Raw genomic sequence first — 19,485 nt, forward strand, 5'->3', positions numbered from 1 at the left:
TATCCATTCCAGGAGTAGAAGACTTACGGTCGGGCACAGTCCTCGATCTCTTTTGATAGAGAGTGCTGAGGAGGCCAGACCAGGGCAGGGTTTGCTTTGGTGATGTGAAACTGTTGCATTTGTAGCAGGTGAAAGCAAGAAACTTATTTTTAGCAGTGTAAAGTAGTTTGATATGTATCAATAGACAAATTACTTTTGTAAATATAAGAAAGTATCTTTAGCAAAATGAAAACCTAATTTCCACCATAAATCCCTCAGTAAACTACTCTTTCTTTGTTTAGAATGCTTAATAGACCTTGAGCCAGTCCTGCGAACATTTGATGAAATAGCTATGCTGGAAGCAGTAATTCAGTTAAAGAGATCAAAGGTAAGGGGCTTTTACTGCAGTCATGAGTTGGTCAAATAAGTTGGTAACTTTTGCTTGCTAAAACAAATGTAATCTCCTGTGTCATTTATCTAATCTTGTATCTGTCTGAAGTATGTGTTTGTACACAGCTGTCATCTTGTTTTACAGCAGAAATGTAATACAGGTTAATACATCTCTTCCAGTCACTATATGAATCACGATGTGTTTACAAGAGTGGAAGAAAAGCAGATGTGGAGCAGATATCTCTAAATATACCTCTGAATCCCCAAGAGGTAAATATTTTACATCTTGCATTTGGTATGTTGGTGTCATTAAAGATCTTGAGAGCTTTAAAGGGAGGTTAACTTACTAAGGGGGAATTGTTCTGCAGTTCACTTTCCTATGTGGTCAGGAAGGGCGTAAAATACTTTAGTTGAGCCAGGGTGTAGCAAATGCATAGCCATATAGGTGAAGATAGTAAAGGGTAGGCAAGCAGAAATAAGAAGGGCATGTTTCGTATATCTTTTAAGTGTGGGAAAGCCAGTCCCTCAAGGAGTAATGCAGCACACAATGTCTGAAACTTGTAAGAGACTGTCTTCTGCTCCCTTACACTTCTATGGATCTTGCTTATGTAGGGTCATATAGGTTTGCTTTTACATTTTGATTCTTAATGCTGCTTCTTTTGATTCTTACTAATAATTAAACTTATATACAAAATTGCTGTCAGCTTTGGAAAAACACAAGTATTAGGATTACATAGATTTCTTCTGCTTTACTGTATTTTAATTGTGCTGTCTATTGAGCATTTAGACAGTAAGGAAAAGACAGTGATGGGAAAATACTCTTTAAATCATTGCAACTTTGTATTTATTTATTGTGCATTTTCTGTATTCCACTGGAATCATTTCAGGAAACATATTCGGGCTCCATACATTGTGATGCACTTCCCCTTCGGAGCATCTCTCCAGATATATCAAGACTCAAGTCTGTTCCCAAGTGTAATGTCCTCTCATCAGGTAGAGATATTAATGAATCCATATAAACTTAAGTTGCCATCACAGCTTTACACTCCCACTGTAACATTGCATTTGCACAGTAGATAGTTGGATCTCTGTTTATGAGAGAAAAGAGATATGTGTTGTAAACTTAGTGCTCTGGGTAAAAAACTGGAGTATTTTAGCTCTGTTTTTCTGTTCCTCACAGCTTCACTTTTCCTATTCAGGGTCATAAGTGCAGAGATAGCATTTACGTGTCCTGTCAGACTCTTGGAAGTTTAGTTAATCATTTGTGAACTACTTCTAAAGATAAAAAGGCTAAACATTTTGAGGCACTCCTAAAGCTGAGTAAACAGAAAGCTTCTAATGCAGCCCAACTTCTCAACCATTTTTGATTCAATAAATAGAACAGCTTTAATAAACAGATTGCCTTTCAAAAATATCTGCACAGACCTTTTGTAGCTGTCACCTTTTCTGAATAAAAGTTGGCAAAATTCCCAGGCGAAACTCAATTTTGAGGTTTTGCTGACATCAGAAGCCAGAAAAATGTGATGGGATCCAGGTGGAGTAGCAATACATTGTGAAACTAAAATTGCACTTCAGTTTCTTCTCTTGAAAGAATGAAAACACATATTTCCAAAGAAGGGAGCATGCTTTGGCTGTACAGGGACCAGTGGTGTGAAAGCAGACAAGAGGATTGACTTCGCTGCTATTAAGTAGGGCATTAACTAGTGTGCTGAGGTGCTGCAAAACTGGAGATATTCTGGTAGAGGTAGGAGGGCACAGGAAGTTTCTTTTCCAGCTCCTGTTTGAACACATCCACAATTCTGGGCTTGTATTCAATGTACTAGAAAGTTATAAATTCAACAGGAATTCCAGGGATAATAAATTACGGGAGGCTTAAGGCATTTGAGTTACTGGGAAAATGGCAAAAAGCAAATGTGGAGTAGTTTGACTGTACCTCAACCCAAGCATTTCTCTATACACATAAAAATCTTAAAGATGAAGAATAACTTGTGGTTACAGAGCATAATAGGAATGTTGTGATGAATTTTAGAAAACGGAATATTAGATTTAAAATGAGTGTGGACTCTAAGTGTATCTTCTCTGAAGAAGACAATGATAAATGTCAGCCCTTCTTGCTGCTGGTTCCTGGTAACAGTTATCATATCTGCCTGTGGAAGTCATTGATGAGATTGTGGTGGTACTATTAATCTGATTGATCAGTTGGTGGTCCATTACAAAGTCACTGCTTAGACTTTGTTGCATGTATGTATAGATACTGTAAAGCCTCGGAAAATAGTGTCTACAAAAGCATACTTCAGCAGAAGTTATTACTTTGCCAATATCTGCATCAGGTAGTTTTATAATAGAAAGCAAGACTGACATTCTTCTTACTTTGCCAAAATATTACGCAGTTCTTTGAGGTGAAAACCTGTTCCCAGGTACCTGTTGACAGGAGATGAGTTTGGCATGGCACCAAGGCAGAAGTTAGTGACTATAGATTTTAGCTGAGTTGTTTTTTTTCCACAAATAAAATTAGAAGAATTTTTCAGAAACTTGCTACTTCAGAGTTAGGAGCTCTCTTCTAACCTGCAGCTGCTTTAATTTTCCCCCCCTAGCCAGTTTATACACACACTTATTCTTGGGCACTGCTTTAACCTTAAATGGCTCTTTTCCTTCTTTTCCCATTTTATTTCTGGTAGAGATTAATCCTTTAATACACTTAATTTTGCTAGACAAACAGGATATGCTCTTTTGAAGTCCACTGGTAAAAGAAGATTCTTTATTCTCCTGGTGTCCTACTAGTCCTCCTTATGCATGTTAGAATCATAGAATCATTAAGGTTGGAAAAGACCTCTAAGATCATCAAGTCCGACTGTCAACCCAATACTACCATGCTTCCTAAACCATGTCCTGAAGTGCCACATCTACAAGGTTTTTGAACACGTCCAGGGATGGTGACACCACCACCTCTCTGGGCAGCCTGTTCCAATGCCTGACCACTCTTTCAGGAAAGAAATTTTTCCTAACATCCAATATCCCAATATCCAACCTAAACCTCCCCTGATGCAACTTCAAGCCATTTCCTCTCATCCTATGACTAGTATCTTGGGACAAGAGACCAACACCCACCTCACTACAACCTCCTTTCAGGTAGTTGCAGAGAGCGATAAGGTCTCCTCTCAGCCTCCTCTTCTCCAGAATAAACAACCCCAGTTCCCTCAACCTCTCGTCCTAAGACTTGTTCTCCAGACCCTTCACCAGCTTCATTGCTCTTCTTTGGACATGCTCCAGCAACTCAGTGTCCTTCTTGAACTCAGGGGCCCCAAACTGAAAACAGTGTTCAAGGTGTGGCCTCACCAGTGCTGAGTACAGGGGCACGATCACTTCCCTGCTCCTGCTGGCCACACGATTCCTGATACAAGCCAGGATGCTGTTGGCCTCCTTGGCAACCTGGGCACACTGCTGGCTCATGTTCAGCCAGCTGTCGACCAACACCCCCAGGTCCTTCTCAGCTGGGAGCTTTCCAGCCACTCTTCCCCAAGCCTGTAGCGTTGCATGGGGTTGTTGTGTCCCAAGTGCAGGACCCAGCACTTGGCCTTGTTGAACCTCATACAGTTGGCTCTGGCCCAATGATCCAGCCTGTCCAGATCCCTCTGCAGAGCCTTCCTACCCTCGAGCAGATCAGCACCCCTGCCCAACTTGGTGTCGTCTGCAAACTTACTGAGGATGCACTCGATCCCCTCATCCAGATCATTGATAAAGATATTAAACAAGGCTGAGCCCTTGGGAACCCCGCTTCTGACTGACCACCAACTGGATTTAGCTCCATTCACCACAACTCTCTGGGCTTGTCATCCAGCCAGTTTCTTACCCAGCGAAGAGTACACCTGTCTAAGCCATGAGCCTCCAGCTTCTCTAGGTGGATGCGGTGGGAGACAGTGTCCAAGCCTTTGCTAAAGTCCAAGGAGACAATGTCCACAGCCTTTCCCTCATCCACTAGGCAGGTCACCTGGTCATAGAAGGAGATCAGGTTGGTCAGGCAGGACCTGCCTTTCATGAAGCCATGCTGGCTGGGCCTGATCCCCTGGTTGTCCTGCACTTGCCTGGTGAGCTCACTCAGTATGTATTGCTCCATAGCCTTCCCCACTACCGAGGTCACGCTGACAGGCCTGTGGTTCCCCAGATCCTCCTTCTGGCCCTTCTTCTTAGATGGGCGTCACATTGGAAGCCTCCAGTCATCTGGGACCTCCCGTGTTAACCAGGACTGCTGATAAATGATGGAGAGTGACTTGGTGAGCTCCTCTGCCAGCTCCCTCAGTACTCTCGGGTGGATCCCATCTGGCCCCATAGACTTGTGAGTGCCCATGTGGTGCGGCAGGTCATAACCTCTTCGTTCTGGATTATGGGGGATTTATTCTGCTCCCTGTCCCTGCCTTCCAGCTCAGGGGCCTTAATATCCTGGGTATAACTGGTCTGACAGTTAAAGACCAAGCTAAAGGCAGCATTTAGTACTTCAGCCTTTTTCTTCATCCTAAGTAGCAATGTTCCCCTCCACATCCAATAGAGGATGGAGATTCTTTTTGGTTCTCTTTTTGTTAATGTATTTGTAAAAACATTTTTGGTTATCCCTTACAACAGTGGCCAGGTTGAGTTCTAGCTGGGCTCTTGCCTTTCTAATTTTCTCTCTGCAAGACCTAATGAGAACTCTGTACTCTTCTGTCCTTGCAGACAGAACTTACCAACATCTTTTGAGTACTCTGCTTTGCTCAGGTGTGGATTTGATCCATCTGCAAAGACCAGAAAGCCAAAAATTGTCCCACCCTTTTCCAGTGTCGCTCTCGTTGCAATATTGCTTGCAATCTTGTCAAGGAGCTCATTTCTCTTCCCAATGGTATGGCTAGCATGAGGATCTGTGTCAGCAGACCCTGCAAAGAGACAACTCAGAGAGGGATTATCCATTATACATCCTTGCACAGTTCTGCTTTCACACGCTTTGCAGGCACCCATTCCATGCGCCCTTCATTCTCAACTGCGGCGTAGCCCCTTCCCAGGCATCTCAGTTTCCATCCTCTCTCCCATTGCTTACTGCCTGGGAACCTTACTCGTACCTGCAGATAGCGCTCGCCTGCTTGAGCTATGCCAAAGTGCTTCTTCACTGCAGTAACTTGCTCTTGCCACGTATAATATGATTAAGTGAATATAGCGCACGTATTAAAATGGTTTGCTGAGGTGCTACGGGTATAGCTCCCTTATACCCTTCCCCCTCCCCAAACTGCAGTATCTTTGCTTTCAAGGTGCGATGAGCGCGTTCAACAATTGCCTGCCCCATGCTATTGTAAGCAATGCCATGTTTTAACACAATATTCCAAGCTTTACACCATTCCTCAGTACTTCAAGCTTGAAAGCATGGTCCATTGTCTGTTTTTATTTCGGTGGGCTTTCCAAGCCACGCCATCACCGTGGTCCAATGTACAGCCAACTGTGTTGCGGTCTGCTTCCGATGTTGAGTAGCCATGATGACTCCACTATATGTATTAATTGTAATTGCCAGGTGCCTTCCGGGGGCCAACTGTGGACATTCAGTAAAGTCAGTCTGCCAGATAGCATTTGCTTCCAATCCTCGAGGGTTTACTCCTGCCTCCCACAATGGCGAGTGCTGACAGTAAGGACAGTGGCTACTACTTCTCTTGCTGCTCTTACTGAGATGCCACACTCCTTTGCCAAGGCTTTAGCACCCAGGTGCAGTTGTTCATGCAGTTTCTTTGCCTCCGTCAATGTCCAGACTCCCGCGGCTGCCTCATCAGCCATGCGATTCCCCTCAATCAGTGGTCCAGGCCCCATCTGATGACTGCGAATGTGAATTACTGTCACAGTTGCTCCTCGCTGCGATAAAGCAACCTCTAGCATCAAGGCAATTTCCGTGTGCGGTACACCCTCTCGTTTCATGGACATGACTAATTTATACACGTATAAAGAGTCCGTGCACACATTTATATGCCGATCTCTATCCTTTCGCAGGGCCATCTCTAGCGCTTTCGCTTCTAGCCACTGCACACTTTTACCCTGCTCCTCATACGTCTGGTGCATCCAACTATTCTCTTCTTTCCACACTACCACCGCTCTGTTCATCTTCGAGGAAGCGTCTGTGAAATACGTTGGTCCTGGGTGAGGGGTATCCAAAACTCTACTATCCACACTTAAATCCACCACTTTGGCTGTCTCGGCCCACCTCTGTATCATGCCTGTGACGACTTTTCCTGGGTACGAGTATACCGCCAATTGTATATCCTCTTCACTCTCTACCACCTTCCGCCATTTCTCCCCATTCCACGGCACTGTCAGCTTATCTGGCTCCTTCCCAAAGATTTCCTGGCTTTCCCTTCGCAGATGCCAAATCATTCCCCCGGCTATCTTGACTTTTGTGGAGAATGCATCCTTGGGAACCTTCTGATATACCCACCGCAGTGGTTTTCCTTCCCCAGCCTGTATTTGATACAGTAATCCTAATCCTCCACCGGCAGTTAGAATCCAACCTGCTATTAATTCCTCTCGAGGGTCCCACCGCCATACTCCTTCCTTCTGCATTCGACGTTCTATCATCTGCAACTGCTGGATTGCCTCGGTGTCTAAACTCCTGGCCTCCCATGGGTCGGTCCCTTTCAGCAACGCATAGAAAGGTTGCATCTCCTCACCAGTGATGTGCACGAATCTCCACAACCACTTCAGTGCTCCTACCAGCTTCTGTACATCGTGTAAATTTTTAACCTTAGGTGTAAGTTTAATGGGCTGAGCTTGTATGCAATCCCCTTCTATTCTAGCACCCAGAAATCCACACACTGGTCCTCGTTGTACCTTTGCCTCAGCTATCTTGAGGCCTTGTCCCTCAAGGCCCCTTGGGGTGTCTGAAAAGACTTGTTCACACAACCCCTCGGTGGGTGCAGCTATAAGGACGTCATCCATGTTAGTGGATCATGTAGATTCTCTCCCGATACTGTTGCCTTACTTGCTGCAATGCAGAAGCCACATACCTCTGGCAGATCGCTGGAGAGTTTTTCATCCCCTGCGGAAGTACCGTCCACTGCCATCTACTACCTGGTTCTGCGCGGTTCACTGTGGGCAGAGTAAAGGCAAATCTCTTTCTATCATCCGGATGTAGTGGAATGCTGAAGAAGCAGTCTTTGATATCTAAAACAATGACTTGCCATCCTTTTGGGACAGCACTCAGATCTGGTAGGCCGGGTTGGAGAGGCCCCATGTCCTCCATTTGCTGATTTACTGCTCTAAGGTCATGCAGCATCCTCCATTAGTTTTTATCTTTCTTTTTTATAGCAAATATAGGGGTGTTCCAGGGGCTCATCAAGGGCTCTAGGTGTCCTGCTTCGTGCTCTCGTTTTACTGTAGCTCTTACAGCCTCTATTTTCTCTGTTGTCAGGGGCCACTGCTCCACCCAGATGGGCTCGTCGGTTTTCCACACCAACTTGTGCTGACGAAGCCCCTCTGAGGCTGTGGCCCCTATGCTAAATTTTTCAACCCTATCCCCATCTGGGCAAGGGCATCCCGCCCCAAGAAGGCGCTTGCTACCCCATCTGCTACTAGTATGGTCACTACGGCCATGAGCAGCTTCCCTGCCTCCTCGTCCATGACTTCGAGTTTTACAGGGCAAGTACTAGTCCTTGTCTGTTGTTCTCCTCCCACCCCTATTATGCTTTTTCCATGGTGAGGGGCCAAGTTGGTGGCCACCATTTCAGTGGCATCACTGTGACATCCGCCCCGGTATCCACTAACATTCCCAGGTATATCCGTGTCGGACAACTTGGCTCTTGTGGGGTAATCATCACCGCCGCCATGGGTCTCTTGTTACAGCCTAAGACCAAAGCCACGTGGGGGCCATAACCTGCAAGTCTTGCTGGTTCTGCTCCCCTTCCTGAAGGTTCACTCCCCCTTGGCCTGCTACGGTGGGCCAAGCTCCTGGCACTGGCACCATGATGGGGGCCATTTGACTCACAGGAGGCGCGAATCCCCCTCGCTTCGCCCTCCTTTGGCCATTTCCCAGCGTTGTGGCTCAACAATCTCTTGCCAGGTGTCCTGGCTTTCCACACGCCCAGCATCTCCCTACTGGGTGCACTCCTCCTCCATTACGTCCTCCCCTGTCACCTAGCGGGCACCCGGCTTTAAAGTGCCCTAGCTGTCCACACGAATGACATCTCGGCCCCGCCCCCGCCGCTTGCACCATCACCCTTTCTTCACTTCCGCAGTCAGGGTTCTGGCAGATGTGCGCTCCCACACCGCCATGCTGATTCAATGCCTCCTGGCGCAAGACATGCCTGATGGTTTGACGCAATGATGCCCCCGCCACCAGGGTGCAGAGGACATCTTGTGTCTGCGGATTTGCTTGACTTTGGAGGCAATCTATAAGGACTGCATCCTTGGCCGCTGGCGGCAATTCTGATTCTATAATAGCCTTCTGCAACCTGTCACAAAACATTGTAAACGGCTCTCCTAGTCCTTGCTGTATCTTTTGCCAAGGTTTTGCTTTCTTTTCATACCTGCCCGCTTCGCTATACGCTCTATTGGAACTCTCCGTTACTGCTTGCAGCTCCCTGCCCCTCAATGCTGCTGCGTGTAACTGCGGGGTTTCCAGCCCTTGACCCTTTCCAGTGAGCCGGTCAAGAGTGGTCCCTCTCAGCGGGTGGCCAGGAGCCGCTGCCGCTTGCTGTACGAGGGCATGGCAGGCACTATTCATCGCTTCCTTCCAAGGTATGTACATTGTGGGAGTCAATATCGCTTTTGCCAACTGCCTAGCATCAGAGGGGGTCAAGGGCGCTGCGTGCGCAGCGTCTAGCAGCAATCCTACCCCTTCATCCTTTAGCCCCTTTTCCCTAATTTCTCGCCATAAACTTTGCACTAGCTTGGCATCTATCGGTGTCCACTCCACCCCTCCTCCAGGAGCTATTCAGACAGGGAATATCCCGGGCATCTCTATCCTTACTCCATCTAGACTACAATCTGGCTATCAGCTGCCAGTTAGGTAACTCGACTGACTGTCGCTGGGGCGCACCCTTCGTTAAGACTCCTGTCTGCCTCCGAGTTACTTCCCCTAGTGTGCGCATAGCCTGCTGCAGCTGCCGCAGCACTTCCTCCGTGGACTCCTCCGGAGCTGCAGCGCTTCGGACCTCCCCTTTTGGCAATCTCTCTCTTCTCTCATTCTGACTGGTCCTCCGAGTCCCTGCTGCCTTATGCCTCTGTTTTGTGCGCTGCAGGCAATCTGCCCCTTCTTCCCACATGTGGACATCGGTTTTTCCCTCAACTTCTGATTCGCTGCTACTCGAGCTTGATCTATACCCATCCTGTCCTCCCCTCCAGGCACCCCAATCCTCCTTGTCTGACTCCCATCTCAAGGGTTGCCCTGGGAGCCAGTCTCAAATACCGGGCAGAGGGCGGCGCCACTGCCGGCGCTGATCATCCTCCTCCTTCCGCTCCATCACTCCCGCTGCATCCGCCGCTATGTCCCCCTCCCCGCGCGCAAGTACCCACGCCCATGCCAAATCGTCCCAGGGGCATGCAGGGGGGCGTTCCAAAGGTCCTGCTGGCTCAACAGAGAACACAGCCATTTCCCGATCCACCTCTTCGGGAGCCTCAGACTGAGTCGCTGGCCAGGCTACTCCGTCCGAACCCCCGCTTCTTCCCTATCCCCCGCAATGCTTGCCCCTGTCTGCGTCCCCACTGCCCATCCTGGGTCTATTTCTGAGCTATTGTTGACTGTGGCACCATGCAGGCACAGCCGCACCTGCCACCCCGTCTCCCGATCCTCCCGAGCTTTCAATAGCAATCGGTGTATCTTTCCCCAGAGCTGTATGTACTGGGATTTTCCCACCATAGCCCTTTCGGCTAACTCCTCTTTAATTCTCGCCCAATTATCTTTATCAAATATGACCACAGGACTCTGTATGAGCCCCTGCATGATCATCCATTGGATACATTTTGAGGTAGGCGCCTTCGAAATCAAAGTTCCAAATTCCTCCCCAATCCCTTCAGTACCTTTACGACTGTATCCGTTGCGCGCCGCCGTCCTGCGGCTCACCATCCCACTCTTGCGTGCCTCAAGCTATCATTTCTCCCCAGCGAATTTGCTGTGTCGCCCCGCCGATCACGTCGGGGTCACCACTTGTTGCCGTACGCTTCTGTTGGAGAACTTATCTTGGGCCGCACATCTCCGGGACACAGGGCTCTACCCACCCTGGGGACAGTGATGCACAGACATCAGTATGATGGATGCAAAATGTCCATTTATTTAGCTGCGTCACACACTTCTATAGCTCTTGCGCTTCCTGTTCCTGCCACTCCTACGGGGAGGAGTCTATCTTTCTGTCACAGCGCGTGATCTTCCAGTCGCTGATCCCTGTCTATTTCCCTACAGTACTCAACAACTTTTTTGCCTCAGTCTTTACTGGTAGCCTCTCTCCCCAACCCTTCTGAGTCGATGGACCACAAGACGGGGACCAGGGGGTAAAACCCCTCCCACTTTAAGGGAAGATCAGGTTTGTGACCACCAGGGAACCTTGATATCGACAAGTCTATGGGACTGATGAGATGCATCCCAGAGTCCTGAGGGAATTGGCTGATCATAGAGTCATGGAATGTCCTGAGTTGGAAGGGACCCAAAAGTATCATCAAGTCCAGCTCTTCTCCCTGCACAGGATAACCCCAAATTTATACCATTAATGTACACAAAAATGTACAAAATTTACACCATAAATGTACCCAAAACTACACCATGATGTAGTTGCAAAGCCACTCTCCATGATATTTGAAAAGTCATGGCAGTCAGGTGAAGTCCCTGGGAACTGAAAGAAGGGAAACATTGTGCCCATCTTTAAAAAGGGTAGAATGGAGGACCCAGGGAACTACCGACCCGTGAGCCTCACCTCTGTGCCTGGGAAAATCATGGAACACGTCCTCCTAGAAGCTATGTTAAGGCACATGGGGGACAGGGAGGTGATCCGAGGCAGCTGGCATGGCTACACCAAGGGCAGGTTGGTCCTGCCTGAGCAACCTAGTGGCCTTCTGTGATGGAGTGACTGCATCAGTGAACAAGGGAAAAGCAACAGATGTCATCTATCTGGACTTTTGTAAAGCCTTTGACATGGTCCCCCACAGCATCCTTCTCTCTAAACTGGGAAGGTAAAGATTTGATGGGTGGACTGTTTGGTGGCTATGCAACTGGCTAGATGGTCGCATCCAGAGGGTAGTGGTCAACAGCTTGATGTCCAGATGGAGACTGGTGATGAATGGTGTCCCTCACAGGCCCATACTGGAAGCAGTGCTGTTTAATATTTTCATCAATGACATAGACAATGGTATCGAATGCACCCTGAGCAAGTTTGCAGATGACGCCAAGCTGTACAGTGCAGTTGCCACACCAGAAGGACAATGTCATCCAAAGAGGCCTGGAAAAGCTGGAGAGGTGGGCTTGTGTGAACCTCATGAGGTTCAACAAGGCCAAGTGCAAGGTCCTGCACCTGGGTCAGGGCAACCCCCGGTATCAATACAGGCTGGGAGATGAAAGCATTGCGAGCAGCCCTGCGGAGAAGGACATAGGGTTACTGGTGAATGAAAAGCTGGACATGAGACAACAATGTGCGCTTGCAGCCCAGAGGCCAACCGTATCCTGGGCTGCATCAAAAGAAGCATGGCCAGCAGGTCGAAGGAGGTGATTCTGCTACTCTGCTCTGGTGAGATCCCACCTGGAGTACTGCGTCCAGCTCTGGAGCCCTCAACACGAGAAGGACATGGACCTGTTGGAGTGGGTCCCGAGGAGGGTCACAAAAATGGTGCGAGGACTGGAGCACCTCTGCTATGAGGACAGGCTGAGAAAGTTGAGGTTTTTCAGACTGGAGAAGTCTGCGGGGAGACCTTATTGCAACCTTACAGTATTTGAAGGGTGACTATAGGAAAGACGGGGGCAACCCTTCGGCGAGGCCTGTTGTAACAGGACAAGGGGTATTGTTTTTAAACTAAAGGAGAGTAGATTTAGACTGGATATAAGGAAGAAATTTTTTACTATGAGGGTAGTGAAACACTGGAACAGGTTACCCAGAGATGTAGTGTATACCCAATCCCTAGAAACATTCAAGGCCAGGTTGGACGGGGCTCTGAGTAATCTGGTCTAGTTGAAGATGTCCCTGCTCACTGCAGGGAGGTTGGACTAATGAACTCTAAAGGTCCCTTCCAACCCAAACCATTCTATGATTCTATGAAACTGCTTCCTCCTGGATTATGGGGAGTTTGTTCTGCGATCTCTCCCTGCCTCCCAGCTCAGGGGGATCAATATCCTGGATATAACTGGTCTTACTATTAAAGACTGAGACACAGAAGGCATTAAGCACCTCAGCCTTCTCCTCATCTTTGGTGGCAATGTTCCCCTCCACATCCAATAGAGGATGGAGATTCTCCTTGGTTCTCTTCTAGTGGTTAATATATTTGTATAAACTTTTTTTTATCCCTTACAACAGTGTCCAGATTGATTTCTAGCTGGGCTTTTACCTTTCTAATTGTCCCTCTGCACAACCTAATGAGATCCCTGTACTCTTGTTGAGTTGCCTGCCCCTTCTTCCAAAAGTGGTAAACTCTCCTTTTTCTCCTGAGACACAGCAAAATCTCCCTGTTCAGCCAGGCTGGTCGTCTTCCCCTCTGGTTTGTCTTGTGCCAATGGAGACAGCCTGCTCCTGCGCCTTCCAGACTTCCTTCTTGAAGAAAGCCCAGCCTTCCTGGAGCCCTTTGTCCTTCAGGACTGCCTCCCAAGGGACTCTCCCAACCCATGTCTTGAACAGGCCAAAGTCTGCCCTCCAGAAGTCCATGGTAGTGGTTTTCCTGACTGCGCTTCTTACTTTGCCAGGCAAGAACTCTAGTATATCATCGTGGCTAACACCAAGACGGCCTCTGACCACCTCATCCCCCACCAGTCTTTCTCTGTTTGTGAACAGGAGGTCAAGCGAGGCACCTCCCCTGGTAAACTCACTTACCAGCTGTGTCAGGAAGTTGTCTCCTACACACGCCAGGAACCTCCTAGACCATTTCTTCTGTGCTGTGTTGTGTTTCCAGCAGACCTGGTAACTTGAATTCCCCCACTAGAAAAAGGGCAACCAATTGTGAGACCTCTACCAGCCACTTGTAAAACACTTCATCTACCTCCTCATCCTGGTTGGATAGTCTACAACAGACACACAGCAGGATATCTGCCTTGTTGGCCTTCCCCCTCATCCTTACCCATAAGCACTTGACCTTATCATCACAGTTGCCAAGCTCTATATAACGGAAACACTCCCTAACATATAGAGCCACCCCAACACCTCTCCTTCCTCGCCTATCCCTTCTGAAAAGCTTATAGCCATCCATTGCAGCACTCCAGTCATGACAGTCATTCCACCACATCTCTGTGGTGGTGACTAAGTCATAGCTATCCCACTGCACAATGGCTTCTAGATCCTCCTGTTTGTTGCCCGTGCTGCGTGCATTGGTGTAGATGCACTTGGGCCGGGCTATCGGTTTCACCCCCAACATTGGCACGCCACCCCTAGGCTCCTCTCTAGTGGGCCTGGCTATACCCCCTTCCCTCTTCACACCTAGTTTAAAGCCCTCTCAATGAGACTCATCAACTCATGTGCAAGAATCCTCTTCCCCCTTTGAAACAGATGAGCTCCATCTGCAGCCAGCAGGCCCAGTACCATGTAAACCTCCCCATGATCAAAAAAACCAAAATTCCACTGATGGCACCAGCCTCTGAGCACGTGTTAATGAGATGAGTTTTCCTGTTGCTTTCAGTATTCTTCCCTGTCACTGATGGGATTGAGTAAAGCACTATGTGTGCTCCTGGTCCTTTAACCAATTGCCCCAGTGCCCTGAAGTTCCTTTTGATTGTTCTAGGACTCCTCTCCACAACCTCATCACTGCCAAACATTTTCTAACTTAAGTCATTGAACTAAGGGTACCAGACATCTGTTCCTAGCATTATGAAAGAGGTGTGACAATGTAATCTTTTTGGATTGATGTGAACTTTCTGGATTTCAGTAAAGCTTTTGATTCCATCTCTCACATATCCTCCTGGACAAAATGTCCAGCATATAGTGGGATAAACAATGCAGTCGGTGAGCAATTGGCTGATGCGTCAGGCTCAAAGGGTTGTAGTAAATGGGGTTACATGGGGCTGGCAGGCAGTCACTAGTGGGGTCCCACAGGGATCCATTTTAAAGCCAGTACACTTTAATCTCTTGGATGCAGGACTTGAAGGAATGCTAATTAAGTTTGCTGATGACACAACATCTGGAGGAGCTGTTGACACTCTCGAGGACAGAGAGGCCCTGCAGAGAGATCTAGACAAATCAGAGAGCCTGGCAATCACCAACCGTATGAAGTTTAACAGGGGCAAGTGCCAGATTTTGCACCTGGGGCACGGCAACGCTGGATGTACGTACAGGGTGGGGAACGAGAGGCTGGAGAGCAGCTCCGCAGAGAGGAACCTGGGGGTTCTGGTTGACGGCAAGTTGAACATGAGCCAACAGTGCCCTGGGGTGCATCAAGGACTACATTGCAGCTGGTTGAGGGAGGGGATTGTCCCGCTCTGCTCTGCGCTGGTGCGGCCTCACCTCGAGTGCTGTGTGCAGTTTTGGGCACCACAGTACGTTATAGATATAAAGCTACTACAGAGTGTCCAGAGGAGGGCCATGAAGTTGGTGAATGGCTTAGAGGGGAACCATGTGAGGAGTAGCTAAATTGACTTGGTTTATTCAGCCTGGAGGAGACTGAGGGCAGAGATCATCGCGGTCTACAGCTTCCTCACGAGGGGAGAAGGAGGGGCAGGCGCTGATCTCTCTCTCTGGCAACCAACAACAGGACCTGAGGGAATGGCAGGAAGATGTGCTAGTGGACGTTTATGTTGGATATTAGGGAAAGGTTCTTCACCCAGAGGGTGGTGGAGCACCGAAACAGGCTCCCCAGGGAGGCAGTCACAGCACCAAGCCTATCCATATTCAAGAAGCACTTGGACAATGCCCTCAGACACATGGTGTGAATTTTGGGGTTGTTCTGTGCAGGGACAGGAGCTGGACTCAATGGTCCTTCGGGTCCCTTCCAGCTCAGGATGTTCTATGATTCTCTGATTCTAAATCATTTCTGTCTGAAAAAAAGAATCTTTACTTAATACACCTTAGAATTTTATTTTTCCTTTCTCACAAGATCCTTCATTACAGAATAGTCTACCTAGTTGTTTTTAATCTCATCTCAGTTCCGAATCATTTGCCCCAGCTCGAAGCAGAAAGTCTAGATGTCATCTTTTTGCTGCAGAATTTCCTTTTTTATTACTCCAGTCTTCTAGGTCAACTAGGTTCTTTCTGAGTAACCTGGCTCAACCCATTCTTTCTGAATGAGACCTGCAAATTTCATTAGCATGTTTCTATATTCTGTGCTATGGTCACTGGTCAAGGTCATTCTCTCATACTGGTACAATCTCAGTAGTTATGTCTCTAGTGTTATTAAAAATCTGTGTGTGCACCTAGAAATCTGTAACAATATATCCCAGCAGACCTGTTTAAAATCCTTTTCTAAAATGATCTTTCACTGACACTGATTATGTCCTAATCCTTTCTCATTCATGCAGTAGATAACAATCTGCGGCTTCACACCACATAGCTCTGCCCGGCTGCTTTCTCTCTCTTTAATGAAATTAAATGCTAGTTATTATGAGTTCTAGTCCACCATTTGTTAAATAATGAGAGTGTCATTTCTTTCACATATTCTTGTTCCTGCTCCATGTACTTATAGCCCTATTCTTCCACAGGTCACACTCTGATCTAGGAATACACCTTCAAATAACCCGTTGGATGGGTATCTATAAATTCTGAGCTGTCTAGGGGGCTACCTGTTCTTACTGTGTCTTTAGATGTTCGTCTGAATTGTTACAGCTGCCCCTCTGGTTCTTAGTTAATATCTCTGAAGCTCTTTATCAAGTGACACTGTGGAAGTCTGTAATGAAAACTACACACAGAATTAGGCATACGCTCTGTAATTGGTTTCTCATCAGCCATTTGTCATCTCTTCTTTGAGTGATTCCTACTGCTGGATTCACATCCATCATCTTTTTCTGCCATAAAAAAAATCCGAAAAATAGAAAATATTAAGCTTTCCCCCGACAAAATCCCTTTTTTTCTCCCTTTCTTTGCAAATGTTTACATGAAGCTTTCCTGAAGTCATATGTTGTTTTGACAGATTACCAAAAGCTTCCATTGACTTTCCAACGAATGTCACCATTGGTCCTCATGTTCTTTCCCTTCACCTGAATCTTTCTTTCAGTCTTTCCACCTTTGTTACGCTGCCAAACTTCATAAAAGTAAGTTAATAAAAAAATCAAATTTCATTATGACCCCTAGCTACCTCTCCAAACACTCGAAGGAGTTATTATGTTCTTCCAGTCCCTACAGAAATTTTCTGTCAGAGTGTTTTTAAAGTTCACATCTAGTGATTTATTCTCTCAATGTTCTTTTAAAACAGAACAAGACTTCCAAACCCATGGTCAAAGATGAAAGATAAGGGACATAAATGTACTCAGACCCTGAGTATAAGGAATAATGTGTTTTATTTGAAGTGAATTTACGTTGTTTACGACTTCTTTTATGGGACTGCTCTAAATAGTCTCTGATGGCTGTATTTGATTTGAACATAGAGGTAATACAACTCTCTCTTTTTTTTTTCCCCGCCCTTTCTTTTTTTTTTTTAAGATGGAAATTCTTCAGGTCTACACTCTCTCAGCAGTCAGAGCACGGATGAAAATATCTCTGTAACTCAGGGCGCCAAACTTCTTGTGCATCCATATAGCTATTCTCCTTCATCTGACAAGAGTATTTCAGATGCCTCAAATTCTGCACCATGTATGCTGCGGTCGTCACCAATTCCTTCAGGTACAGCAAACACTGATTTAATTCCAAGACCCACAATAAGTGTCCTAATATGAAATATATGTGTGTATGAAATGGAAACGGGAACTGTTCTTCACCTGTAAAATTAAAATAAAGCATTCTACAATTAAGAATGCCAGTAATTCTGTCCTTGTAGCCTTATATTACAAAGTAAGTAAAACCAATGTAAAAAGTGACCTAGTACACATACCTGTAGCTCCTAGCTTTTTTCTGTCCTTTTAAGCAAACTTAACTCCTGCTGCCCTGGGTCATCTTTATGCCATTCCCTTTGCTGATATTATTTCTCCTTTCTCTTGCTGCTGTAGCAGTGCTGCAATCCAGCAAAAAAGGAATAAACTTTAGCTCAAGCTTAACTCACCTTGTTGCCTGTCACTTCTCCTCACTTTTTAGGCTTGTCAATCTTCCTCCTAGTAATGACAGGGCAAAGAGAAGCAGCAGCTTTGTCAGCATCTCACCTTTATCTACTGTGTTAGCTGAGAGTCTACTGCATGGTGTTCCTAAGCATCCAATAACTGTTAAAAGTGTGCTTCCAAAAAAAATAACAAAAAGAAACTTTAATGCATGATGAATTATTCAGAGAGATTTTTTTTATGGGCCACAGAATAAAATGCAACTTCGTAAAGCTCTGCCATATCATCCCTCTTCTGGAAATATGAGAACCAGCACCTTTTCAATGTGCAAATCCTCAACTTGAGGAAAACACACAGGAAATACAGGCGTGTTTTGAGTAAACCTGAATAAAAGTCTCACTGGAAAGTGAAGTTACCACCACTCTCTTTTTCGTACCAGGTCGGGTTGAACACTGGAACGGGTTGCCCACAGAGGCTGTAGAATCCCGTCACTTGGAGATGCTCAAAAGTCAGCTGGCCAAGGCCTTGAGCAACCTGAATTATCCCTGAAGTTGGCCCAGCTCTGAGCAGGCCATTAGACCAGACGACTTCCTTGAGGGTTCTTTCCAACCTAAATTGTTCCATGATTCGGATTCTAACCACCAAATCTGACAAATTGGTACATTTTAAACATGGAATAAAATAATGAAATGTTAAAAGTGTGTTTAGTAGTCTCGGGTATTTCTGACCAAAACCAACTTTTAAACAGCTTTTTCTCAGCTTGTTCTTTGTCCTATGGCACTATTTATTGATAGATAGTTACAATGCTAATTTTATTTTCATCCTCTCCCATCTCAGATTTTGTTTTGGAAGCCATGCAACAGAATGTAGCTCATCAATGGATCCAAAGTAAAAGAGAAGAAATTATTGATCAGATGACTGAAGCATGTTTGAATCAGTCACTGGATGCTCTTCTATCAAGATTTTTACTCATGAAGGAAGACTATGAACTTATAAGCACCAAACCTACAAGGACATCAAAAGTCCGACAACTTCTTGATACTTCAGATAGCCAAGGAGAGGAATTTGCCAGAATTATAATACAAAAGTTGAAAGATAACAAACAGCTAGGACTTCAACCTTACCCAGACATTGCATCTAATTCTCTAAGACTGCATCTTTGAATTTATTCATTATGTGTGAAGCCATGTGAATCTTTCTTACCACACAATTCTTGTTCTCATGCAGTAGTTTTATATATGTAATGCTTTGTCTTCAATGTGCCTTTCTAGAGTCTCAGAAAGGACACTGAGTTCATCTAGACTGCATTTGGTGACTTACAAATTAATCAGTTGGAGTGCAGTCATAAAGCCAAACACTTGGCACTTTTTGACTCAATTCATACAAGTATTTTGTTTATACATGACAAAGAAAAAACCATTAAATATTCCCTGCTTTACATATTTTCTCTTTATACATATCCTTTCCTTTCACCTCACAGGATTGAGACAACCCATCTCAACTTGGCATGTTGTTTTTTCTCCCTCCATCTAGTCTTTCCCAAAGAGGGAGAAAAAAATCTAGGTGCTCTATTTAGGGGCTTGTTTGCTGTGTTTGTAATAAATTTTCTTCTTTCTGCCATACTGGTTACTCCTCCCAAGAAACCTGAGAAGAGCAATAGGTGGGAGGAAGTTACACTACATTTTTACAGGATTTTTATTGCATTTTGTTTTGGTGTTCCCATTTGGTTGCCAGGGCAACTGCTTCAGACCGCTGCTTAAGAAGAAAGTCAGTCCAAAAAGGAGCTGGGGGCCAAGGAGGACATTGTGCTGATCATCTTT

At 46.1% G+C, this 19,485-nt stretch overlaps 1 protein-coding gene across 2 annotated transcripts in view; it reads left to right on the forward strand.

Moving 5' to 3' along the window:
* RIPK2 (receptor interacting serine/threonine kinase 2) overlaps positions 1–19,103 on the forward strand; it is a 35,821-nt gene extending 16,718 nt beyond the window's left edge. For both annotated transcript variants that reach the window (XM_075085348.1, XM_075085349.1), the window contains exons 7-11: positions 282–367; positions 550–639; positions 1,257–1,362; positions 17,118–17,297; positions 18,503–19,103. In XM_075085348.1, the coding sequence (XP_074941449.1) occupies positions 282–367; positions 550–639; positions 1,257–1,362; positions 17,118–17,297; positions 18,503–18,828 (788 nt within the window). In that variant the 3' untranslated portion in view covers positions 18,829–19,103. The remainder of the gene's footprint in view (positions 1–281; positions 368–549; positions 640–1,256; positions 1,363–17,117; positions 17,298–18,502) is intronic.
* Positions 19,104–19,485: the final 382 nt, after the last annotated feature.

Source organism: Phalacrocorax aristotelis, chromosome 2, assembly GCF_949628215.1.
Source record: "Phalacrocorax aristotelis chromosome 2, bGulAri2.1, whole genome shotgun sequence".
In the NCBI taxonomy this organism is placed as follows: domain Eukaryota; kingdom Metazoa; phylum Chordata; class Aves; order Suliformes; family Phalacrocoracidae; genus Phalacrocorax; species Phalacrocorax aristotelis.